General features: G+C 37.4%; 1 protein-coding gene across 2 annotated transcripts in view; it reads right to left on the bottom strand.

Moving 5' to 3' along the window:
- The window catches only part of RNF149 (ring finger protein 149), a 46,593-nt gene that overhangs the window by 6,528 nt on the left and 13,281 nt on the right, over positions 1–26,784 (bottom strand). For both annotated transcript variants that reach the window (XR_016511959.1, XM_090281931.1), the window contains exons 2-6: positions 20,917–21,167; positions 19,538–19,606; positions 12,833–12,915; positions 10,434–10,530; positions 6,431–6,620 (exon numbers count right to left, since the gene is read on the bottom strand). Coding sequence is in view for 1 of the 2 variants with exons in the window: in XM_090281931.1 (XP_090138057.1) it covers positions 6,431–6,620; positions 10,434–10,530; positions 12,833–12,915; positions 19,538–19,606; positions 20,917–21,167 (690 nt within the window). In the remaining variant the exon portion in view is untranslated. The remainder of the gene's footprint in view (positions 1–6,430; positions 6,621–10,433; positions 10,531–12,832; positions 12,916–19,537; positions 19,607–20,916; positions 21,168–26,784) is intronic.

Raw genomic sequence — 26,784 nt, 5'->3', positions numbered from 1 at the left:
CCCAGCACCAGACCAGACTGCACAGCTCATGACTCCAGCACCGGGAACAGTAAATCCTCATTGCTTCTAACTGTGCAAAACAGTGGTGGTTGGGGCAGAGGCAAAAACTGCCGTTCTCTTAGCAGAGTCCGCTTATTTAAAGGGCACCCATGGTCCTAGAACGTCCGCAGACCCGCCCACCCTGGGAACAACAGCCAGGGCAACAGCTAGAGAGGCACCGGGCCCATACGGAAGTGGGAGAAGTACCTGAAAGGGGGGTGAGTGCTGAGCAGGTGGCACTGTTCCCCCACAGCACCACAATGTGGTGAAACACGTTGCCCTGTACTGATGAATACCTAAGGCTCCACCCCTTACAACATAACATGTGCGACAGCTCTACCTAAGACACAGAGGCAAACAAACACAGGAGCCTGTCAAGATGAGGAGACAGAGAAGTATGGCCCAAAAGAGGGACTGGAATAAGGTTCTAGTGGGAGAACTAAGTGACGAGGAGATAGCTAACCCAACAGACAAGGAGATAGCCAATCTAACAGACACAGAGTTCAAAACACTGGTGATAAAGATGCTCACAGACTTGACATATGCTTAAGTATGGCAAATGCATAAGGGAAGAAGTGAAGGCTATGCTAAATGAAATGAAGGAAAATCCACACAAAACGTATGGTGAAGGGAAGGAAACTGGGGTTCAAATCAATGATTTGGAACATAAGGAAGAAAAAAAGTCAACCAGTACAGAATGAGGAGACAAGAATTTTAAAAAATGAGAGGCTTAGGAACCTCTGGGTCGACTTTAAATGTGCCAACATCCGAATCATAGGGGTGCCAGAAGGAGAAGAGGAAGAGCAAGAAATTGAAAGCTTATGTGAAAAAATAATGAAGGAAAATTTCCCTAATTTGGCGAAGGAAATAGACATACAAGGCTAGGGAGCACAGGGAGTCCCAAACAAGCTAGACCCAAAGAGGACCACACCAAGACATATCATCATTAAAATGCCAAAGGTGAAAGATAAAGAATCTTAAAAGCAGCAAGAGAAAAGCAGAGAGTTGCCTACAAAGGGGTGCCTGCCTATAAGACTATCAGCTGATTTCTCAAAAGAAACTTTGCAGGCAAGAAGGGCCTGGCAAGAAGTATTCAATGTGATGAAAAGTAAGGACCTACAAACAAGACTATATCCAGCAAAGCTATCATTTAGAATGGACAGGCAGATAAAGTGCTTCCCAGACAAGGTAAAGCTAAAGGAGTTCATTATCACCAAGCCATTATTATATGACATGTTAAAGAGACTTATTTAAGAAAAAGAAGATCAAAACTATGAACATTAAAATGACAACAAACTCACAAGTATCAACAACTGACTCTAAAAAATAAAAGCAAAAACAAACTAAACAAACAACCAGAACAGGAACAGAATCATAGGTATGGGGATCATTTGATGGATTATCAGCGGGGAGGGAGAAGGGGGAGAAATAGGGAAATGGTGCAGGGACTATGATGCATAATTGGTTGGTAGAAAATAGGGGGAAGTTAAGAATAATATAGGAAAGGGTGAAGCCAAAGAACTTATATGTATGAGCCATGGACATGAACTAAGAGGGGTAGGATTGCTGGAGGGAAGGTGGGTACTGGGCAGAGGGGAGCAAAGAAAAAAGAAATTGGGACTACTGTAACAACATAATAAAATATACTTTAAAAAAAAGAAAAGAATGAAGAAAAACCTGGAGACCACTTTTGAAGGATGTTTGGTCAGGACAGAAGTTTTATCTGTCTTTAAATATCTCAAGGGTGGCCAAGTACTAGAGAAGCAAAGTTCCTTCCTTTTCAGGAGACTGCCAGCAATGTCATAAGTTACATTGGTATGCACTTTGGCTTAACAACAATGGAATTTTTAAAAATATGAGTTATGTATAAACCAAGGCACTGCCTTGTAAGTTGGTTTAGTCTAAGCAGGAGACCAGAGAGCTGGTTAAAAGAATGCCTATAAGAGATCAACCTCCCAACTGTCTAATTCTCTGAAATATAGTCTTCATTTTCTTCCATAGTGCAGCCTTTCTTCCTCTGGTATCCATTTAAAACTTAAGCTCTAAAATTTCTATCTTTGCCTCACAGATCCTAAACATATAAAACAAATGAGAAACTGATTCAGTCTGTATATTACAGATTTGGAGAAACATACTTCCTCTTCCAAGATGGCAAATATTAAAATCAGAAGCATCAATAATTTGTAAAATAATTCAATTACAATAAAAGTTCTTATGGAACTTTCTTTTACTTGGTAAAATGATTTTAAGATTAATCTTTAAAAATGTAGAACAGGTCGGGTTTTTTTTCATTGCAGCATAATTTATTTTAAAATCATTGGGTACTAATTTAAGACTAGAACACTATCATTCAAACACTTATAAACACAGGCATTCAAAGACTTCCACAATCTACAAAGGTTTCAATCAAGTAAATACATCCCTTTCAAAGTTTCTTAAGACTAAAGATGCTAAAATTAAAAGCCTTGGGATTTATTTGATAATCAAAATGTATCATCTACTTACAATATCAATTATCAAATACTGCCTAGACCAGGGAAATTTTAAGTTTTACTTTCTACTTTTATAATACCATTTATATAATATTATGCCCGAAGATGAAAAATTAGAACATATATACAAGGGGAGACCCCCCCAAATAACCTGGAGTTATCTTCTGGAGGGTGGACCTCTTAATAGTACAGGCTTCCTCCATTAGATGAGTGTTCTAGGAACCCAACTGCATAATTGTACTAGTTGGTGGTGTTGTGAGAGCCTGCATTCTTTTTGAAGACTCACAGATTTGCCCATTTCATGATGGGTGATTTACAAGCATACCTGCCTGTACCATGCTGAGCATTCAGCAGTTTTTGACCAAAAACAGCATGACCCCTATACCTCACCCTCCCAATTCACCAGATTTCACCCATATGAAAGTCCTCAAAGGGAAACGTGGAAGAGGAGAAACAAAAAATGGCAGAAGCATTAAAAGGCATCAAAATCAATGAGTTCGGAAACTGTTTTGAGCAGTGGAAAAGTCTCAATTGTACTGCATCAAATGGAAAGAACTTTGAAGGTGCCTGAAGTTTAAACATGTAAGAATAAATACACAATTGTTTATGAATAAATTCGGGTTTTGGGGAGACCCCCCTCATTGTTATAAATTTTATATATTGCAAATATATATTAACCATTTATATTTGTATTACAAAAGTGATTTTCCAAATAAACTATAATAGTACAAAGTCACTTTGTTTTAAATAAAATCATGAAAGCACTATTTACTTAAATGTTCCAACAAATGAAATACTTTGTCAATGCAATTTTTAAAAGTCAAATTTTCTTCTTGATGTTTATTAGAAAATAATCCCAACCCACAGAATGAAATGTACATAGTCAAACTTCATTAACTGGAACCAAGAGAGGATCATATAAATGGTAGAATGTTTAGCAAGAAATGCAATTTTGCTAACCTCCCTAATCTTGAAACTTTATTTAGCCTATCAAAATATTAAGAGGCAGTGCATGGCATATAATCGTACAAATGTTCCTGTATTCATTCAAAGTAGCAAGACGTTCAGGTATATTGCAATTACACTGTTAGTAAGCAAACAACCCTTTTAAACAACAAGGCTTTTCTTTCTGAAGTAGCTAGTATCCCTAAAATTTTTTAAATTACTATTTCATTTTTGTTTTTACATGTTGTAAAGCAGTAAAGTCCTAATTAAGTAAGTTTTGCTACCTTTGGGAATTCATATTTTAGACACCACTTTGACAATATATAATATGAATTTAATACAAATATCAATTTTTCCCCCAGAGGTAAGACTTTGTTTTCTAAGACTAGGTCAACTAGTCATGGTAAATTAAAATCTGATTTTCCAATACTAACATGTTTTTACCTCTTTTATACCAATCTATGCTGTCTGAATATGTTCATGGAATACAATATCATTATATGTTATCCAAACAAAAATAGGAAATAAAAAATCAAAATAAACCATATGGCATTATGAAGATAAATTATTCCATGAGTATATGCTTTAGAATTATACCCTTCAATAGTACAGACTCTAAAAACTTGATTTTTCTAGATGAAAATTGTGTCAGTTCCTAAGCTACAATGAAAACTGTTATCCTGAAATCAGAGGCTTTAAAAATCTCAATGCCCTTCTGCAAATGCTACGTAGCTTTTGTAAAGTCAAATACTATACTGAAACCGGTGACATTACATGAAGGTTGTTAATGCAAAAGAAATCAGGAGAAACTATGACTATGTTCTATGACTTTAGAAAACTATGCTAGTTACTGTAATCTTCTAGCAGCACTTAAATAAGACAATGTAGACCTGGGCTAAAAGGACAACGAAGTGAAAAGTACATATATTTACTAAGTAGACAAATAAATGAAACAACATATTAAATTTCACATTATCGTGAGGCCTGCAGGAAAAGTTATTTTTTAATTGAAAATATACTTTAACTAAAAGAAAAACTGACAATGTGAATAATACCATATTGCCTGTATAGGAGGTTCACAGGGAGATACAGTACAATATTTTAGTTGGATTTGGCAAGAAAAAAGTTTACTCCTTTTTTCCTCTAAATATAGGTAAATAAGTCAGATATCCCCAAAGTAATGAAAACTCATTTCAAATGATAACTGCTTACAAGTTTTATTTACACGGTAATTGGTAATAGTGGGTTTTAGTGAATTCTTTGTATTTACATTTTATGTACATATTTAAACTTAAAAGGTAAAGAAACTGTACAATAATAAAAATGAGAAAAAGAAATACAGTAACGTAGGTCCAATTCAGGAAACAAACACAGGAAATGAAGATTAAATTCAGGCAGGTAGTATAACCTCTATGATATTACTGCCAGGGCTTACAGTCCCTCTATCAGGGCCACCAATATGAAGGAAACAATTACCAGTCAAAATTAATCTTTAAAAACGTGGAACAGGCCAGGAAATTTTTTAAAAGAATAAAGATGAAGGAAATTGCATTGTCTTACAAATATCAAAACATGTTATTCATAAATAATTGTTATTCACTAAAGAATATTAGGATAATTGGTTAAACACTAGGAAAAAAATATGTTAGCTCAATCTCCCTTTAAACTGTAGGGATTAAATGTTTAAATATAAAATACAAAATCAAACATTCAATAAAAATTTAAAATTTCTATCTAAGCAAAATACATCAGAAAGTCAAAGATGGATATTGAGGGGAGGAGGTGATGATATATATAATATATATGACAAAGACCAAAGTGCTCTTGGAATCAGTATGAAAAATTAGTTTCTCTATAGAAAAATAAGCTCAGAATGAAATAGACATCTTATAAACAAATGACTGACAAATACAAAAAGAAGGTAATCTCATCAATAATTAAAAAATACAATTCACTCTGTTTTACCTATCAGAAGGACAGAAAACAAGCAAGTGGTAAACATACACATAATGATATTAAAGTATTACTGGCTGGTTTAGCTCAGTGGATTGAGCGTCGGCCTGCGAGCTAAGTGTCGCTGGTTCAATCTTTCAGTCAGGGCACATCAGAGAAGGAAAACTCTGACTCCAAAAAACCTCCTCTGCCTTGCGGCATACCTCTTCAGGGGAAAGGCTAAGGGAGTAAACCCCGACAGAAAATCCGGAGCCGGAGTCCCTAAGGCGGTTTGACGTTGTAGTCAACACCGGCAACTCCTGCGGCGCACCTGAAGCCAAGCTGTATTGACTCCGTCTTTCCCTTGGACCCTTCAGCTGCGAAGAGAGGGGGGGGGTCTGCTGCATGGGCAACAGCAGACCCTCCATATCACCCTGCCCAGGCTCTGTAGCTTCATCGCAAGATGTCGATTCAACACGGGAGGAGACAGATACCATGTCACTCCCGAGTCGGACTGCACAGCCATTCTCGGCGGTGCAGATAGACTCTTAAGAAGCTACACCATTGTCTCTCGAGACGGACGGCTGCCGACGACTGACAGAATTTCATCGACAGGGCATGGTTTAAAGAAATGGCTCAGTTAGTTACAGCTTCATCCTGATATGCCAAGGTTGTGGGTTCAATCTCTGGTCAGGGCACACACAAGAATCAACCAATAAATGCATAAACAAGAGGAACAACAAATTGATGTTTCTCTCTCTTCCCCTCTCTCTCTCCAAAATCAATAAATTAAAAAAAAAAAAAAAAAGTCTCTATTGATATAGAAAGAGCTTCATCCACTAAGGAAAAAAAAACAGGTTACCTAATAACACATAAATGACATTCTCCCCATCCTTAAACACAGAAAAAACTTTTAAAAGATATTTGTAAAAATGTTAAAATGGTATTTTCTTTATATTTTTCTTCATTTTCTTTCAATGACTAATAATATCAGTTTGTTTTATAATCTGCAAGCTACTTACCCAGTAAAGCTGTGTTTTCACCTGCATCTTCTTTAAAATGTACATCGCATTGTGGCGTGGGTTCATTACTGGAGGGTAATGGTGAATTGCTCCTGTCATTGTCTTGTACAGTAATATTCAAATTTGCAGCCAGAACACTTCCAGGGGCCAATTCTGGAGTGGGCATCTCGTGGACTTCCTCAAGCTCTCCCTTGAGAGTTAGCACAAAAGAAAATGTGTTTCTAAGTAACAAAATCAAAGTTTATCATCTTTTGTTCAAAATTCACACAAAATGTTTACTTATACACAGAATATGGCAAAAAGCACATTGATGTCTTCTTTATTTAGCATCATCAATGAATTACTTCGCAAATAAGCAGCTTTCTAGGACCTAAGCATTTTTATTCTAAAAACCATTTTTCTCTAGATACAAACAATGCCAGCGTTTAAACTATTTGTTGACAGAAAGTGAGGTTTTGTTACACTGCTGCCTTCTTGAACAGATGGTGGAAATCAGCCTGGCTGTTGCTGATCACTTCTGGCCTTGGCCATGAGTTACAATCACTGCCTGGAACTGCTGTACTGTTTTACAGTGAGGTGCTAGAGTTTCAGAAATGAACAAGGCTTCTGAACAACACAGGGCTTCAGACTGGATTTTGGTTCACTTAAAAATATTGGCTGTCAATTTGCCTCAAAATTTCCCTCCCATTTGCTGCTTTAAAGAAGAAAATAAAATAATAAAAGTAAGGGCCAAAACTCTAGGATGATTACTACATTAAGTATCAAAATCTGGGGGCTATCGAGAAACCTATTTGATAAGCCAGAGTCAAGCTGTGTTGTGATTAGATGAAACTGCTGGTGACCTATGAAATGAGGGGTGACTGTGGGTTTACTGTGAGTTTGCCTGAGACTGTCTGTCACCTTTGCTCCAAGTGAAAACGCTGCACAATTGTTCCCCCTCTCCCGTCCTCTGGGCTCTCAGGGCCAAGGGCACGTTGGCCTGCTGCTCCCACTACAGCTCCACCTGTGTTCTAGAACAGCCCATACCTTCCGACTACCACATGGTATACTGCCGCCTTCTCATCAGTAATGAACGCTCAGAATATGACTCCTGACACACCACACACCAAATCCTGTTGAGTTGCCATAATGTCCAAACTCGCTCAGCCCACCCTAATCATATTTTCAAGGTACTTCTCTAAATACCTGCCAAACTTAAACACCTGTTAGCCTCAAAACCGACGTTCATACCCCTGCAATCTACTCATCTGTCAGACAAATTCTTTAACATCTGGCTCAGATGCCCCTCTAAAACACTACTCTCTTTCCTTCCCACATGAACCTGGCAGAGAAAACCCTCCTTCTGCTGCATTCCTACAGCCTCTACTACCATGCTATGTTTGGGTGGATGCCCCGGCCCCCACCAGCCCAGACAGTGAAATCCCCAAAAGCCGAGAGTGGAAGGGCTGTGTCTTCATCACTGATTCCCCAGTGCCAAGTTCAGATCCAGCACCTTAGACAGCATTTATTTGATAAATGTTTGCCAAATTAATGAAAACAACAGTGACAAATGGCACATCAAAGTGGTTACAACTGCAAACCAAAGGTCCACCTTTGATGTCTATGTGAAGGACGGATGACCTCTTTCCCACTGGGGACATTTTCTTGGAAATGACAACTAGTTATAGTTGTTACATGACAGCATATCATAACTACCTATGAAATCCAACATAGGAGGGGCCAATGGGTATAAAGAAAATGGCGTACTTGTCGAAAGATTAGAAAAATGTAAAGGCAAGACAAGTTATTTAGTTTGAGTTAGAGTTACTACAGGTTTCTGTTCTTTAAAAAGCTTTCTGGGGATACATATTCTAGCTTTGTGAAGTTAACATTCTAAGAAAGCAATCCAACCTCATATAAAATGAAGAATCTTGACTTTTCCAAAACAAAACTCATGAGGATTAAAGTCTTAATACTAATTGTCAGTGAAATTCCTTTTATACAAATTTTTAGAAATGCCAAGCAAGTTTAAAATCAGTGAGTAACAGAGGCGGATTTAACAGCGGGCGCACCAGGTGCGCTCCCTGGGCCCCAACTTCTGAAAGGCCCCACAAGTTTACAACCTGTACGTAATTAAAACTGCACATATGAAACCAAACTTGGTGTCATTAGAAAAAAGTGTAAAGTTGGGGTTTTGGGGGGCCCTTCAGAAGTCAGGGCCCAGGGCGTGCGCCTAGTGTGCCCGGTGCGCCCACTATTAAGTCCACCTCTGGCATGAAGTAGGTTACTTTAAATGAGCTTCAGAGTGTATCTAAGGAAGGATGGGGAGGGGTGGATTTTGCCAAGAAAGGATCTGTCAAGCTGCCTGGATTCTACCATGTAAAATGCTGTCCCAGGAAGGTGCATCGCCTTGTCTGCTGCAGAGAGGGGATGAGCCTAGTTCACTAAGAAAGCATGTTACAACATGCTACACAGAGCCATCATTATTAAAAACTATGAAATTCTACAGCTCTGACTGGTGTGGCTCAGTGGATTGAGCGCCAGCCTGCAAACCAAAAGGTCACTGGTTTGATTCCCAGTCAGGGTATATGCCTGGGTTGTAAGCCAGGTCCCCGGTTGGGGGTGTGTCAGAGGTAACCGATTGATGTATCTCTCGCACATCCAAGTTTCTCTCCCTCCCTTTTCCTCTCTAAAATTAAAATCTTAAAAAAAAAACTTAAAATAGCAACTATGAAATTCTACAGAAAAGACAAATTTTCTAGCTATCAAAGCAAATGAGATTTAAGTAAGATAGTTGTTGAATACTGACCTTCCCCCTTTCTTTGTACCTATGATGAGGGCATTTCAGAACTTACACTTCAAAACTATAATTCACAGGAAATTATGATGGTTATTAAGGTAGTGGTTTCTCAACTAGATACTTTGTAGATATGCTAAGCTACATGATGAGAGAACACTTTAAGCAGGCCTACAGCTTTAAAGGCCATTATGGCTTTACGAAGCATAAAATTATCATTTAAAAAAAACCGCAACAGTTTCTAACTAAAATAAACACAAGAAACTAAAAATACGTTAGCAATAAGAAAATTATATTTTATATTTACATTACTTCTTTCAAAGATCTTTATTCTACAACTATTTATTATTTAATCAAGAATATTTTGGAACACTGATTTGATTATATAAAGACTCTAAAAAGGATAAAAAATAGAACCACCTAGAAAAACCTGTTCTCTTCTCTCTCTGTCTCCCCTTTTGAGTAGGATGGGAGCTTAGATCCTGGAAATAAGCAAACTTGTTTCTGAAAGCTGACTCCCCATCAACAAGCTGTAACCTTAGGTGAGCTATTTAGCATCTCCTTAATTCTAGTTTCTAACGAACAAAATAGATAGTTCAGTACTTACCTCATGGAGACCTGTGAGGGGGAAATGTAATAATGTGTATGGCATTTAGCACACAGTTTGACTGTTATTATGTGCTGTCTCTCACTTTGCCCTAGTGTCTGTTGTCTGAGGAAGGTACTATGACTATCTAAGTATCAAACTGATGGAACAAATTCAATACAGGACACATTTCCCCAACAGTATTTGATCTTGAAACCCAGGAATCAAGAGAACTGGTGTTAGGAAGTGTTGGCTTTGACTTCCTCATATACAAGGTGTGCACCTTGAGCCAGAAAACATCTGGGGCTCCTTCCATTTCCAATAGTTCATAATTCTTGTTTATACGAGACTGATCAGTACATACATATTCTGCAATGTATTATACCAAAATATATTGCTCTTAGTAATTACAAACTCTCTAAAAAAAATCAAGCATATTATTCTATAAACACAAATTCAGTTCATTAATTTTTTTGAAGAGTCTTAATTCATTTTTAATGAAGAGGAAAATTTATTCAGAGAACCACAAGAATGTTAGAAGGTGTATTTAGTCCATCTCTCTTGCCTCTGCTCAGTGATGACATCATATCCCTCAGGAAAAACCAGGGCAAAGATTGAATATAAACAAAAATGTAACAAACCCAATATCCCAGGGCTTTGATGACGTCAAGTTTACACATGGGACACGTGTGGTGATCCAAAAGCCATTGGTCAATGCACATTCTATGAAAAACATGCCTAAAAAATTAAGTGAAATCAATGTTTGTATCTTATAAAGGAAACTACACATTCTACCAACATATCCTCTTGTTACAAGTTAAATAACATCCAATTAACATTCTAGGCTATTCACTTACCCTAAGTTCTTATCTATTCTATTTTCCATGTTAAACAGAACCTTACAGGAAAATTTCCCCCTCATTCCACAAAAAATAGCATGGTGTTTTTTCACCTTATGCTATATTATATTTTTATGTGCTTTTGAAGCCTTTTGGGAATAAATGCAGAATAACTAAATGAACAGTAAACTAATAATAATAAACTAATACTAAACTGTAGCATCTTACTTATATAAGTCTATAAAATGACTCAAATGGAAATACACCAAAATATTAACAAATTATCTCTGGGTTGTAGGCTTAAAAAAGCACATTTCCTTGTCACATATTTTTCTATATGCTACATTTTTCTGTAACAAATACCTATCATTTTCAGATAAAATAATGTACAGTATTCCCTCACTTATCGCAGGTATTACATTCTAGACCCCCCGCAAAGTAGGAACCTTACATTTATTTTATACTCTTAAAACCTACATAACTTTAACAACATCCGTATACAGTACCGCAAAATCCCACAATATAGCGAAAAATCTGCGATAAATAAATATAATATTTTTTAAAATCCCACGATACAGTGAGGCCACGATAAGTGAACCGCGATATAGAGAGGAACTACTGTACATATTTTCTTTTACTGACTTGTGTTTGCTGGCTCTTATGTGATGAAGATAAGGACTTAAGTGCATAGGTGTTAGACCAGACAGATTAGGCTCAATTACCAGTTGTGTGACTTGACACTGTGACTTTGAGCTAGTTCCATAACCTCTCTGCACCTATACCACAAGCTTTTTGAGGAGCAAACATGTAATGTGCTTATAACAGTGCTGGGAACAGGAAATACTTAGAAACTGTTCATCATACAACAGTCTGCTGGTGCAGTTAAAAATATCAGTACTTAATATAACACAGTCTAGTCCAACTTCTCTTTTGACCTTTCCATCTTCAAACTGAAACTGACTCACTCAAAGGAAATATTTTTATAAAAACATAAAAGGAACATATTGGCTTTACTGAGAAACTCATTAAACAAAGCACAGGAGAAAATGGAGTAAAAACATCAAAACCCCTAAGGAGACCAGGAAATGTTCACATGTCACATGAGGGTCAAGTACAAACCCCAGCTCCGCTGTCAGGATATATCTGGTGCTTCTCTGTGCAGCATCCCAAACATCATTTTTAAGTCAGCAAGACTTGTCCTAAACCAGTCTAGTGTAAAAATACTTTTCTATTTCAATAACTTTCTATAGGATATGATCAACCTGTACTGACCCCAGTTCATTAAGTACCCACCACACCAACCTACTATAAATACCTATAGTTTTAAGCTATATATCTTTATTCAGGAAACTTTTGTTATTATGATATTTATTCATTTCCTCCACAACTATTGAGAACTCAATCTAATGCAAAGTACTTGTATATAAATTAAAATATTTGCAAACATAATTATATACAGAGTAGGGGAAAAGCAGGTTTTCAGTTGTTTGTATGGAAAATTAATACAATAATGAATACAGGAATAAACTGTGTTCCACATACTCACAACTGTAAACCTACTTTTGCCCTACCCTGTATTAACTGGTGACTTGCTTGTAATAGCTGTGAAGTATAATTAAAACTGATCACACTTAAATGTATTAATATTGTAAATTTAGTACATCCTTCTGCTAACAAAACAATTTTTTAAAAGTTATCAAACTATCTCATTATTAAAAAGGAAATATAACTCCTGTTGCTAAAAAAATACCCAGGCCCCTAATGTACCTAGAGTAAGGGGAGGAATATTTATTTTATGCAACCCACAAAAGAACCCAAAGCTAGGATGCAAATAATAGCAAACCACTGCCCTCCCAACCTACTCTCTCTGCCACCCCATTCTAGCCCTCAACCAGGGCTTTCACCTGTGATGCTTCAGTTCCCTTGCCCCTTACACATCACACGTTTAAACGGCCCATCCATGACAAAGATATATTATGGGTCCCAATAAGTCTCACCTACAGTCTCCTAAGCAAAGCAATTTTAAAGCTATAAAAAACAGGAGCTTTGTAGACTGGAAAACGTCTTTTCAGAAGAAGAAGGTGATCATGAGATCATGATGATAGCAAGATCTTCATGTCATGAAGACACGAAACTCTTCTGCTGGAAACCTGAAGCCTGTCAAGTACTTTTTAACATCCCAGGAAGTAAAAAGAACATACTTGCATGGCAGAATTCTGATAACATCCTTCACTTTAAAATTTTCAATACACACTGCACAATTCTCAGCACTGACATCAATTCCCTGTAATAAGAAGAAGTAAGTTTATTAACCTAGGTGTATAGCATATCCTTGGTAAAACTCACTGTACCCTGGGTAAAACAGTGATGAATTCTAGTCTACATGGGTACTACCTGAAACTAAACACACAATTTCTATTTGGTATTTACTTTTTACCTCTATCAATAGAATATTTAAAGAATTTGGCTGAAAAGAAAAAAACCTCATTGTCTACATAATCAGACATGAATAGTAGTTATATACTAGGCTAGTGTTCATGGTTTTTTAAGAGTGTTCATGCTTTAAAGACGTTAGAAATGCAAATGCCTGCTTTACTATGATAATATTTTTCAAAGAAAATTTATAAAGAGAATGAATATCCAATAAGCTGCTTGTTTTCTGGAATCATTAAAAAGAAAAACTAGAGCATGTGCATGAGAATTTGCTTAAGCACAGTTTCAACTTGCAAAGGGAGAAATGTAAATATTCACCTCACTGGTGATTTAAAAATTACAAATTGAAATAAGTTACCATTTTTAAAATCTATCACATTAACAAAGGTAAAAATAAGAAAAAATAGCAAGGAAGGAAGCAGTCTTATGACAAAATTTCCACTTCTAAGAATGTATGGGTCAATCCCCCACCCCTCACATTTTCCTGGGTAGTGAGGATCTACCCGCCTGGCCTCATCCCATCAATGAAAGCATGTGGGGCCAGAGTGATTATTTGACCCAGAAAGACCAATGAGACTCATATACATTCCCAAGATGCTGGGATGGGGACTGGGGAAACACCAAGCAGTGTCTGCAGGTGGCTACAACTTTAACAAGTTAATTGTACGGATCTTGGCTACATGATAATTATTTTAAAATATATTTAGTCATGTGTATATCACTTGTTAACAACCAATAAAAACTGATTTTATAGATATAGTTATCAGAAACTGTATTAAAATGAACCTTATAACACTTAAAATTATGTTACAACTAAAGTAAATATTATCACTTACTATTTATTATATGCCATACAAGAGTGATGAAATACTTTTAAAGTCCCTAATGACTGACAAGTTTATATGTTACTGTGAATGAGTCCATAAGAAAAATTAGAAAACAAACACTAGTCTCCTCCAGATTTAAGAAAAGAACATTTTTCCATAAAGTTTAAAATATAAAATCGTCAGAAAATCCATGTATATATCTCCTGGACCATATGAATCCTCTTTTCTAAACTACCATTTTGAAAACTTAAAAAAAAAAAAAAAACAAGCCCTGGCTGCTGTGGCTCAGTGGATTGAGCGTTGGCCTGAGAGCCAAGTGTCACTGGTTCAATTCCTAGTCAGGGCACACGATTAGGTTGCACGTCAGGTCCCCAGTTGGGGGCGCAAGTGAGAAGCAACCATACAGTGATGTTTCTCTCGTTCTCTTTCTCCTTTCCCCTCTCTCTAAAAAATAAAACAAACAAATTAATTAATTAAAAAAAAAAAACAGTGCATGTAAGACTTTTTTCAAAAATTTTATGTATAGAAAGAGGATATCAATTTACTTATGTTCTCAAAGACTCAACTCAGTAAACTATTACATATAGATCTATGTCTTCTCATTTAAGGACTGAGAATTCCTGCTATGGAGAGAAGACCTATTCCAAGAGAAACAGACTACATGCTTGTTAAGTAACTGACTACACCAAATACATTAGTTTGTCATAGGAATTCATCACTGGAGACTTTCTCCACAAGGACCCTTGTTTTATAAATGGGGCTAACCTTAACCCTTAAGATCGGAAACTTTAATAAAACTTTTTCTGTTCAGTTCATCTTCATGGCAAGAAACTTTCCACAAGCCATTAAAACAACTGTTACTACAATGTGAAGGCTTTAGGGAAGGAATGGCAATCAATAATACAATGCCAGGAATATCTTAATATTAAAGATATAAACCATTGATATTAGATTCCAAATTTTTTAAATCAAAAGTCTATGTTATTTCTGTTTTGATTCTTTAAGTAGGTCAGAGGAAGAGGTAAATACCGTAAGTGCAACTTTCTTTTCTTTTTTTGAAGTAGAGACTAGATTAAGGAGGAATAGATTTTCTCAACAACTTAATGAGAGAAAATAAAAACCAGAACAACTGAACCAACCCACAGCTACGTCAACACAGTTACCAACATTAACAGCAGAAAAGATGGATTGTTAAAAGAACAAATACCACTGCATTAGCAACTATTTTAGAGAATCTACCTTCTCAGATTTGAGGATCTAGGTTCAGGATCTATCCTAGTCTACAAATGCTTCTACTCTGGTATAATTTTGACCTATTAAGTCTCAGATTGACCATGTCAAAATGTCTTTTTATTTTATTTTATTTTATTTTAACAAAACATCTTTTCTCCCCTTCTACACAAATTTTCTCCAATTAAAGGAATTAGAGAGAAGGAACATCATAGTCGCAGATTCAACACAGATGGACTAAAATTTTCCAGTTCTGGCCAAGACTGAAGATTAGACAGACACACTGGGTCTCCCTCCACAACTATGAGGAAACACAACTACCTTCAAACTAGAGACAACCAGAAGTTCCAGAAAATCAAGCCACATGGAAGTCCAACAAAAAACAATATAAAGAAGAAATACTCATCCAGACAGGTAGGAGGGGCAGAGTCGTGTCAGAGAGGACGAGGTGGCGGTGGTGGCAACAGCGGCTGTGGCCAGCAGACAGAAAGCCCAGTCACACATTAAAATAAAAGCAGGGAGGGACACTTGGAGAGTGCTCCAAGCACCAGACCAGACTGTGCTACTCATGGTTCCAGTGCCATGCAAAATAAAGCCTCATTGCTTCTGACTCTGAAAACCAGTGGGTGTTGAGGTGAGGAAGAAATTGTCGGTCTCTAAGCAGAGTCTGATTGTTCAGAGGGCCCCCATGGTCCTGGAACATGCGCAAACCCACCTACTCTGTGAACCACAGCCAGAGCAACAGCTAGAGAGGCACCATATGGGAAGTGTGAGAAATGCCTGGAAAAGGGGCAAGTGCTGAGCAAGCAACCTTGTTCCCTCTCAGACCCCGCCCCCACATAGAGTGCCACAATGTGGTGAAACAGGTCACCAGCACTGGCAAATACCTAAGGCTTCGACCCTTACAACATAACAGGTAAGACAGCTCTACCTAAGAATGGCAAACACAGAAATCTGTCAAGATGATCAGTCAGAGAAGTATGGCCCAAAAGCAGGGACAGATCAAGATTCCAGTGGGAGAAGTGAGCGATGAGGAGATAGCCAACCTAACAGACACACATTTCAAAGCACTGGTGATAAAGATGCTCACAGGCTTGATAGGTATGCTTTAAGTACAGTAAATGCAGAAGGGAAGACGTGAAGGCTAGGCTAAGTGAAACAAAGGAAAATCCACACAAAACCAATGGTGAAGATAAGGAAACGGGGGTTCAAATCAATGATTTGGAACATAAAGAAGAAATAAAGTCAACCAGTACAGAATGAAGAAACAAGAATTAAAAAAAAACAAGTAGAGGCTTAAGAAACTCTGGAACAACTTTAAACGTGCCAATATCCTAATCATAGATGTGCCAGAGGATGATGAAGAACAAGAAATCAAAAACTTATGTGAGAAAATAACAAAGAAAAACTTCCCAAATTTGGCGAAGGAAATAGACATACAAGTCTAAATAAGATAGACCCAAAGAGGACCACACTAAGACACATCATAATTAAAATGCCAAAGGTTCAAGATAAAGAGAATCTTAAAAGCAGGAAGAGAAAAGCAAAGAGGTACGTACAAAGGGGTGCCTATAAAACTAATTGCTGATTTCTCAAAAGAAATTTTGCAGGCAAGAAGTATTAAAAGTGATGAAAAGCAAGGACCTACAAGCAAGATTACTCTATCCAGCAAAGCTATCATTTAGAATGGAAGGGCAGAGAAAGTGCTTCCCAGATAAGGAAAACCAAAGGAATTCACCATCACCAAGCCATTATTATATGAAATGTTAAAAAGACTTATTTAAGGAAAAGAAGATTAAAACTATGAACATTAAAATGACAAGAAACTTACAACTATCAACAATAGAATCTGAAAACATAAATGCAAAAACAAACTAAGCAAACAACTAGAATAGGGATAGAATCATAGGTATGGGGATCATTTGGAGGGTTATCTGCTGGGAGGGAGAAGGGGGAGAAATGGGGAAATGGTTCAGGGACTAATAGCATAGCACAGGGGAACAATTTTTAACATAATTCCTGTTGAACTTGATTTTTCAGCTATTTTAGACTTAAATAGGCATGCTGATTTCAAAACTGCAACTAGTTTTCTTCTATCACGTCAAGTTTTTCCTGTGCAGTTTATCTTAAGGCAACCACTCTAGGCTGGATTGAGCCTGGATCAAGAGAAGCACTAGTGCTCTCCTACCGGCTGAGAGCAAACCTCCCTCGAGTGGGAAGAGGTGAGGGATGACCTTGAAGACCAGCGACAGGTTTATACTTGTCTAGGCTATTCAGTTACACAAGAGACAGTGTGGTGAGAGGTTGTGTGCTGCTCTATATAGTGAATTAGATTCTGAAGTGTAGTCCAAGTTCTTGTCTGTATACAAGGAGTTAACAGAATTTATTATTTTATTTATATACATACTTATTTCCTTTCCTTCAGATCATGTCTGCCTCTGCTATTTCTCATCACAAGTGCCTAAACAAGCCTGATTTGTTTTGTTCTATCTCCGGCAGTTTCACCATTCCCAGTCAAAGGACAAACATCAGTGCATCAGAAAGGCTTCAGAACTCCTAGCATCAAGACTGCACAAGAAAAACTTGCTTGAAAAAGGAGCAAAGGTATCCTACTTTTGATCAAGAGAAAGTGCATTTCTGCAATACTTTTGAAGTGATGGTGGCTTTGTGTATTGCCATAACATGGATGGTTTAATGGAGGAATTGGAAATTCCAAATCTATAACGCAACTGAATGGCGACTGTTCATCGATAGTTCAAAGTGGAGCTTGAAGTGTGTCCTCCTCCACAATAGCAATTTATTTGGTGCAGTCCCAGTTGGCCATTAAGTTTGTTTTCGTGAAAAATATGAAGACATAAAGAGAGTCATTGATCTGTTGCAATATCACAAACACAACTGGATCATCCATGCTGACCTTAAAATAGTCTGCTTCCTTCTTGCTCAGCAATGCAGACACACCAAGTATCCCTGTTTTCTGTGTACGTGGGACAGCAGAGCTCATGAGAAGCATTGGGTGGAGTCGAATTGGCCTCCAAGATCTGACCTCAAACCTGGTGATCCAAACATTCTACAGGAGCCATTTGTTGATAGAAAGAACATTCTATTCCCATCTCTGCACATAAAACTGGACCTCCTGAAGCAATCTGTTATAGCTTTGCCAACTGAAGGAGACTGTTTCAAGTATCTCATTTGGGCATTTCCTAGCTTGTCATTTGAAAAGATAAAATACCTTAAAATGTATGTTTGCCAGCAGAATTTTATTACTTGTACACAATTTGACTTACAGTAACAATATGAATAAAATAACTCTAACTAAACAGTATTTTCAGGTAACTTTTTATTTATTTTCCTTTGTATGTACATTTTGTATGATTTTGGGGATAAAGGGAGGGTATCCTGTACCTTAAAAAGGTGACGTGATTAAAGAAAAACTGAGGTCATTTTTGGATTCAGATGCCAAAAGTTAGTCAAAAACAAGTGTCAGATCTAAGTCAATGAAAATTGTGTTCCCCAGTGAATTGGTAGGTACAAAACAGACAGGAATGTTAAGACCAATATAGGAAAGGGTGAAGCCAAAGAACTTATATGCACAACCCATGGACATGAACTAAGGGGGGTGGGGTTGCTGGAGGGAAATGGGGTTCTGGGCAGAGGGGAGAAAAGGGAAAAGAAATTGGGACAAATGTAATAGCATAATCAATAGAATATACTTTAAAAAATTCTAAAAGAAGTCAAAAAAAATTTTTTTTCAAGGGTCTGTGGTAGACTTTAACCTCTTTTTTTTAAAGATTTTATTTATTTACTTTTAGCAAGAGGGAAGGGAGGGAGAAAGAAAGGGAGAGAAACATCGCTAGGTTGCCTGTCGCAAGCTCCCCAACCCAGAACTGAACCCGCTACCCAGGCATGTGTCCAGACCAGAAATGATCTGGCGACCTTTCACTCTGTGGGATGACACCCAACTGAGTCACACTAGTCAGGGAACTTCTTAATCTTCTTTAGAGTCATCTGAGTCTGACCAACAGGTAGAAGTTTTTTTAATGATGGGCAATACTGGCACTGTCCAGGATGGTAGCAACCAGCCAATGTGGATAATTTGAGCATTTGAATGTAGCTCAGTGTGATGGAGGAAATAAATTTCAAGTTTAATTTATTTCATTTAAATTCCAGTAGCCATCTATGACTACTGGCTACCTAAGTCTGAAAGGCTCATCACATATGCAACAAAATTATTTCTGACAACACTGCTTTAAATGAACATACATAAAAGAAGTCAGTATTAACTCAAACTAGTTAAAACTCCACATGTTCAATACTGTGAATTTAGCAGATTGGAAAGCATTACTTAGACACAAAGACAGATATACAGTCTAGTCTAAACCAAAAACAAAACAAAACAGAAGAACAGAAAAATATTACCTTTTCCCCATGCTTTAGAGTATGGAGTGGAAGCTGGCCAATAACCTTCTTGGTTTCTTTTCTATGGCTCTTAGATAGGAAAAAAAAATTATTAAAAATTTTATGTAAAAATCACTATTTTAAAACTTCATAATATATAAGGTGGCTTACAGAAAAAATTTCATTTAAAAGCGAAGTTAAATGACTATAATGAAAATAACTTTAAAAATTACCACTTGTCTTAATATATAGAATATGTACATATAACTTAAGAGCTATTTGATCAAGAATACTTATTTTCACTTAGCATAATACTCTCTAGAGTCATCCATGCTGTTGCAAATGAGTCAGCCAGAGAAACAAATACTATATGATTTCACTTATATGTGGCATCTAAAGAAAAATATAAACTGAATAAACAAAACAACAATAGACTCATAGATACAGACAAGAGAATTATGGTTGCCAGAGGGGAGGGGAGTTGGAGGACTAGGTGTAAAAGGTGACAGGATTGAGAAGTACAGATTGGTAATTACAAAATAGTCATGGAGATATAAAGTACAGCATCGGAAATATAGTCAATAATGTAATAACGATGGATGATGCCAAGAGGGTACTAGAAATATAACGGGGAATACTTTGTAAGTTACATGACTGTCTAACCACTATAAAATAACACTGAATATAAACAGTAATGGTGGGTAGTGGGGGCAAAATACGTTTTTCAATTCCATACCTGAACAAGAACCCAATTCAAATTCTTATTATTAAATATTGGAAAGAAAGTAACATGCTGAGGATAGGGCTACCATCTATTAAATTCCCTAAAAGAAAAGAGGTTTCCTAGTTACCAGGTAGAAGACTACTCAGAAATGACTACCTAATGCCTACAAAGTCAGGAAGGGTGACTTTTTAACGCAACAAAGGTAAGTGCGAAATTCAAAGAGTCTGTGTTGGAAGCCTCTGGCTCTTCAACCGCCCTCTTCTGTGCTGACACTGAGACAGTGTTTCTCGGCAGATAAATGGCTTTGATTGTTGCTCTGCGATAGACAGGGAAGCCCCTCCCACTGTGCTTCTCACCTTAGGGCCCAGAGTTCTCTCTTTTTAAACACAAAATCAGGTCCCATCTACCTCCTGCCTTTTTGTCATTCCTTTATGTCTGGAAAAGGAGCACAACATGCAAAAAGTGACCTGGATTTAAAGATATCAAATTTGCCACTGAAGAGAAAATTTAATATATTCTAATTTAAAGGTTATTTTCAGAAAAATATTAATTCTTAAATTATATGAGTAAAAATGAAATTAAGAATGGGTCTGACACAACTTAAAGCAATATGTATAGAAAATATTTACAAACTATCTTTTAAAAAGCAAAGTTGAAAAGAGTTAACTATAATTACCCGACTTCCAAACTGTGAGCCAGTATACAGGAAACGCTGTATATAGTAAAATATCAGCCATGCTAATGAGATAATCATCATGGTGATAAAGGCGATGGCCACAAACACGACAGACTGACCACTGATGAATTCCTGTATATGACGGGTGCCAACCTCTATGGTCATTTTGACTTGAATTCCTTTTTGCACCAGATCCAAAATTTCTTTTGCTTTTGGATAACTAACCATAATGACCACTATATTTCCTGTCCCTGTAAGAAACAACAAAGATATCAATATAAAGAACATGAAATAAGATACAGAGTAAATGTAAGAGTACTATAACTTGTCCATGCATATACATTCAAAAACTTTGATAAAATGGGTAATTTTAAGAAAGACAGAAGTTACCAAAACTGGACCCAAAAGAAAAAGCAGACTGATTATATAAGAAGTAGAATAAATCACTAAGAACTACCTCCCCAAAAGCAAAGAGTCCCACTCAGTTTCACAGGTGAATTGTACCACCAAACCTTTTAAGGGCGAACAACACCAATATTTAAATTGTTCCATAACAGATTTTTTTAAAAATTATTTTTAAGATCATAAAACCTACCATGGTAATAAAAAAAAGCAAAAGAACCATACAGCCCAATTCTCTTATGACTATAATGCCTAAAGCATGCACATTACACCCAGGGAGGCAAGCTGAGAACTCCTGTGATCACTAGTATTTAACACTGCCCTGAATGCACAAGCAAAAATAAGATAAAACATAAAGAGAAATAGCAAAGGAGTGAAATAATCAATTTCATGAATATCTCTGTAAGTTAATGCAATAACCATAAAATGTCAATAGGATTTTAAAAACCTTAAAAAATGCCACTTCTGAAGTTCACTTCAGGGAAAAATTATCAAGAATGATCAGGAAAACCTTTCAAACAGTAAAACCTGGACTAGCCTTTTTATTTCAAGTAATTAAAACAGTGTGTAGTAACATATGAAGATGACAATAACGGGGCAGAATTAAAAATCTAGACTTTAGGCCCCAAAACATAAAAGAATTTAAGAAATAATAAAAGTGGAATTTCAAATCAATGGGGTAAAATGAAATGAGGGGGCAACTGGGTATGATCTGAAGGGGAAAAAACCTATTGCCCCTTGTTTACAACTCATGCCAAAATAAATTCTAAAGATTTAAAATCAAAGAATTAAATATTTAAAAAAGTAAATACAAAATAGCCAGAAGAACCCTGGACAGTGTGGCTCAGTTGGTTGGGAATCATCCTGCAACATGCAAGATTGCCCGCTTGATTCCAGGTCAGGGCATATGCCTGAGTTGAGCCAGGGGTTGGGGCACATGCAAGAAGCAACCAATTGATGTTTCTGTCTCACATAGATGTTTCTCTTCTTCTCTTTCTCCCTCACTTCCCCTCTCTCTAGAACCAAAAGTGAAAAGGAAAAAGAAAATTGAAAGAGCTAGAAGAAACATGGGAATTTAAAAATATCAAAGAAAAACCTTTCAAAGTATGAAAAAGCAACTCAAAGTTTAAAAACAAGAATGGAAAGCAAAAATAAACGATTTGACCAACCATATAAATAAAAATTTTCTACATACCTGAAGAGCAAAATAAAGGAATCAAGATTATTACTGCAACTGGAGAGAAATACATGTAACATTATAAAAACTAAAACTAAAAACTAATTTCCTATAAGAAAAACAACAGAAAAAATACAATAGTCCCTCTCTATATCGCGGTTCACTTATCATGGCCTCACTGTATTGTTGGATTTTTAAAAATATTATATTTAGGGACTTCCGGCCAAGATGGAGGCATAGACAGACACACTGCGTCTCCCTCCACAACTAAGAAGGAATACAATTACCTCAAAACTAGAAACAACAAGAAGTTCCAGGAAATCAAACTGCATGGAAGTTCAGCAAACAAAGATATAAAGAAAAAATACTCATCCAAACAGGTAGGAGGGGAGGAGAAGACACGGTGTTGTGGCGGCAGCAGTGGCAGACCAGCAGAAAGCGCAGTCACACGTTTTAAAAAGTCAGGAGGGACATGTGGGGAGCGTTCCCAGCTCCTCACTAGACCTCGCAGCTCATGGTCCCAGCACCGCGGAAAATCAAGCCTCATTGCTTCTGACTGTGCATACCAGTGGGGTTTGGGGTGAACGCAGAAACTGCCGGTCTCAGCAGAGTCTGCTTGTTTAAAGGGCCCCCCATGGTCCTAGAGAGTCCGCAGACCCACCCACTCTGGAAACGACAGCCAGGGCAGCACCTAGAGAGGCGCCAGTCCAGTGTGGAATTGGTAGAGGTGCCTGGAAAAGGGGCGAGTGCTGGGCACACGGCATTGTTCCCTCTCAGACCCCTCCCCCACATACAGCACCACAACGTGGTGAAACAGGTCGTCCCATACTCACAAATCCCTAAGGCTCCGACCCTTACAATGTAACAGAAGTGACAGCTCTACCTGGACACGGAAGCAAACAAACACAGGAGCCTGTTAGAATGAGGAGACAGAGAAGTATGGCCCAAAAGGGGGAACGGATCAAGGTTCCAGTGGGAGAACTAAGCGATGAAGAGAGAGCCAACCTCACAGATGAGGAGATAGACAACCTAACAGATGCAGAATTCAAAACACTGATGATAAAGATGCTCACAGGCTTGCCAGATATGCTTCACTACAGCAAACGCATAAAAGAAGTGAAGGCTATGCTAAATCAAACGAAGGAAAATCCACACAAAACCAATGGTGAAGGTAAGAAAACTGGGGTTCAAATCAATGATTTGGAACATAAGAAAGAAAAAAAGTCAAACAGTGCAGAATGATGAAACAAGAATTGGAAAAAATGAGGAAAACTTCCCAAATTTTGGGAAGGATATGGACATACAGGTCCCGGAAGCACAGAGGGTCCTGGGTGAGCTGGACCCAGAGGAGACCACACCAGGATGCATCATGATTGAGATACCAAAGGCAAAAGATAAAGACAGAGTCCTGTGAGCAGCAAGAGTGGGGCGGAGAGTTGCCTACAGACTATCAGCTGATTTCTCAGAGGACACTTTGCAGGCAGGAAGGAACTGCCAAGCAGTATTCAATGTAATAAAAAGCAACCTACAACCAACATTACTCTCTCCAGCAAAGCTATCATTTGGAATGGAAGGGCAGATGAAGTGCTTCCCAGACAAGGTGGAGCTAAAGCAGTTTATCATCACCAAGCCATTATTATATGAAATGTCAAAGGGACTTAAGAAAAAGATCAAAACTATGAACACTAAAATAACAACAAACTCACAACTCTCAACAACTGAATCTAAAAAATAAAAACAAAATCCAACTAGGCAAACCAGAATAGGAACAGAATCATAGGTACGGGGATCACCTGGAGGGTTATCAGCTGGGAGGGCCCGGAAGGGGGAGAAATGGGGAAATGGTTCAGGGACTAAGAAGCATAATCGGTTGGTACAAAATAGGGGGAAGTTAAGAATAATATAGGAAAGGGTGAAGCCAACGAACTTATATGCATGACCCATGGACATGAACTAAGGGGGTGAGATTGCTAGAGGGAAGGGGGTACCGGGCAGAGGGGAGCAAAGGGGGAAAAAAATTGGAACTACTGTAACAACATAGTCAATAAAATATACTTAAAAATATATATTAAATTATCGCAGATTTTTCGCTATATAGCGGGATTTTGCTGTACTGTATACGTATGTTGTTAAAGTTATGTAGGTTTAAGAATGTAGAATATGTTTAAAAACATAAGTAGTGTTTATAAAAGTGTGGAAACGGTTTATAAAGTGTGTGGGAAGGGTTTATAAAGCCTTAAATATATATATACTAAAATAAATGTAAGGTTCCTACTTTGCGGATTTTCACCTATCGCGGGGGGGTAGGGGGGGCGGGTCTAGAACATAATACCCGTGGATAAGTAAGGAAATACTGTAAATGAAGTCAGTTTGCAGAAAGAAAAATAGAAAAGGGTTTTATTTTTTTAAATAGCTTTAATTTTTTTGGTTTTGCTTTTTCTATTGTTGTTCTTCTTACAGTTGTCCCAATTTCCCCCTATTGCTCTCTTCAGCCCCGTCCACCCCACCCCCAGCTCCCACAGTCAACCCCTACCCTGTCGTCCATGTCCATGGGTCTTTTATACATGTTCCTTGACTAGACCTTTCCCCTTCTTTCCCTCTTTATCCCCCTCCTCCCCACTCTCTGGTCTATTCCTTGTTCCTATGCCTCTGCTTCTATTTTACTTGTTTGTTTTGTTCATTAGGTTCTTCTTATACGTGAAATCATATGGTATTTGTCTTTTCGAAGAACCAGCTCCTGGGTTTATTGATCTTTTGAATTGTTTGTTTAATCTTTATGTCATTTAATTCTGCTCTGATCTTTATGATTTCCTTCTTCTCGCTCTGGGCTTTGTTTTCTGTTGTTTCTCTAGTTCTTCAGGCTGTAGGGTTAAACTTTTTTATTTGAGATTATTCTGTCCCTTTTATGTAGGCCTGTATTGCTATGAACTTTCCTCTCAGAACTGCTTTCATTGTATCCCATAGGTTTTGGGTTGTTGTGTGTTCATTATCATTTGTTTCAAGAAACTTTTTGATTTCTTCCTTGATGTCATTGTTAATACATTCATTATTTAATAGCATGTTATTCATTCTCCATGAGTTTGAGTGTCTTTTAGTTTTTTCCTTAGGTTGGTTTCCAGTTTCAAGCCATTATGATCTGAGAACTTGCTTGATATGATTTCAACTTTCTTGAATTTGTTGAGGCTTGTTTTGTGTCCTATCATGTGTTCTATCTTTGAAAATGTCATATGCTCTTGAAAAGAATGTATATTTTGCCTCTTTGGGGTGAAAAGTTCTATATATATCAACTAAGTCCATTTGATCTAGAGTGTTGTTCAATGCCTCAATATCCTTGGTGTTTCTTTGCTTTGAAGATCTGTCCATTGTTGACAATGGGGTGTTAAAGTCCCCTACTATGAGTGTGTTTTTGTCTATCCTTCTTGAAGTTCTTCAAAATTTTCCTTATATATTTGGGTACTCCTATGTTGGGTACATATATGTTTACAAGGGTTATGTCATCTTGATGGATTTTTCCCTTAAGTATTATGAAATGTCCTTCTTTATCTCTTTTTATGGCCTTTGCTGTGAAATCTGTTTTGTCTGATATAAGTATTGGTACCTCTGCTTTTTCATGTCCATTTGCTTGATATATTTTTTTCTGTCCCTTCACTTTCAGTCTGTGTAGCTCTTTTGTTCAGAGGTGGGTCTCTTGTAGACAGCATATATGTGGGTCATGCTTTCTAATTCATTCAGCTATCCTATGTCTTTTGATTGTTGCATTTAATCCATTTACATTTAAGGTTATTATTGATAGGTACTTATTCAATGTCATTTTTCCGCTTTGCACTTTTGTTCCTCACTGTTTGTTTCCTCATCTTTTTTAAAAATGTTTTATTTACTTTTAGAGAGAAGGGAAGGGAGATAAAAAGAGAGAGAGAGAAACATCAGTGTGGGAGATACATTGCTCGGTTTGTCTCCCATGCCCAAAACTGGGGACCTGACCTGCAAACCCAGGCATGTGTCCCAACTGGGAATCAAAGCAGTGACCTTTTGCTTTGTGGGACAATACCCCATCCACTGAGCCATGCCAGTCAGGGCTGTTTCTTCATCTTCTTAAAGCAGACCCTTTAGCATCTCTTGCAATGATGATTTGGTGGAGATGTATTCTTTAGTCTTCTTTTGTCTTGGAAACTCCTGATTTCACCTTCCATTTGGAATGAGAGCCTTGCTGGGTAGAATAGTCTTGGTTGTAGGCCTTTGCTTTTCATTGCTTGGAATATTTTTTGCCATTCCCTTCTGGTTTGTAGTGT

Source organism: Furipterus horrens, unplaced genomic scaffold (genome assembly GCF_987537825.1).
Source record: "Furipterus horrens unplaced genomic scaffold, mFurHor1.1.pri manual_scaffold_6, whole genome shotgun sequence".
NCBI lineage: Eukaryota > Metazoa > Chordata > Mammalia > Chiroptera > Furipteridae > Furipterus > Furipterus horrens.
The sequence above is the reverse complement of the archived record's forward strand: the minus strand, read 5'-3'. Positions and strand labels throughout refer to the sequence as shown.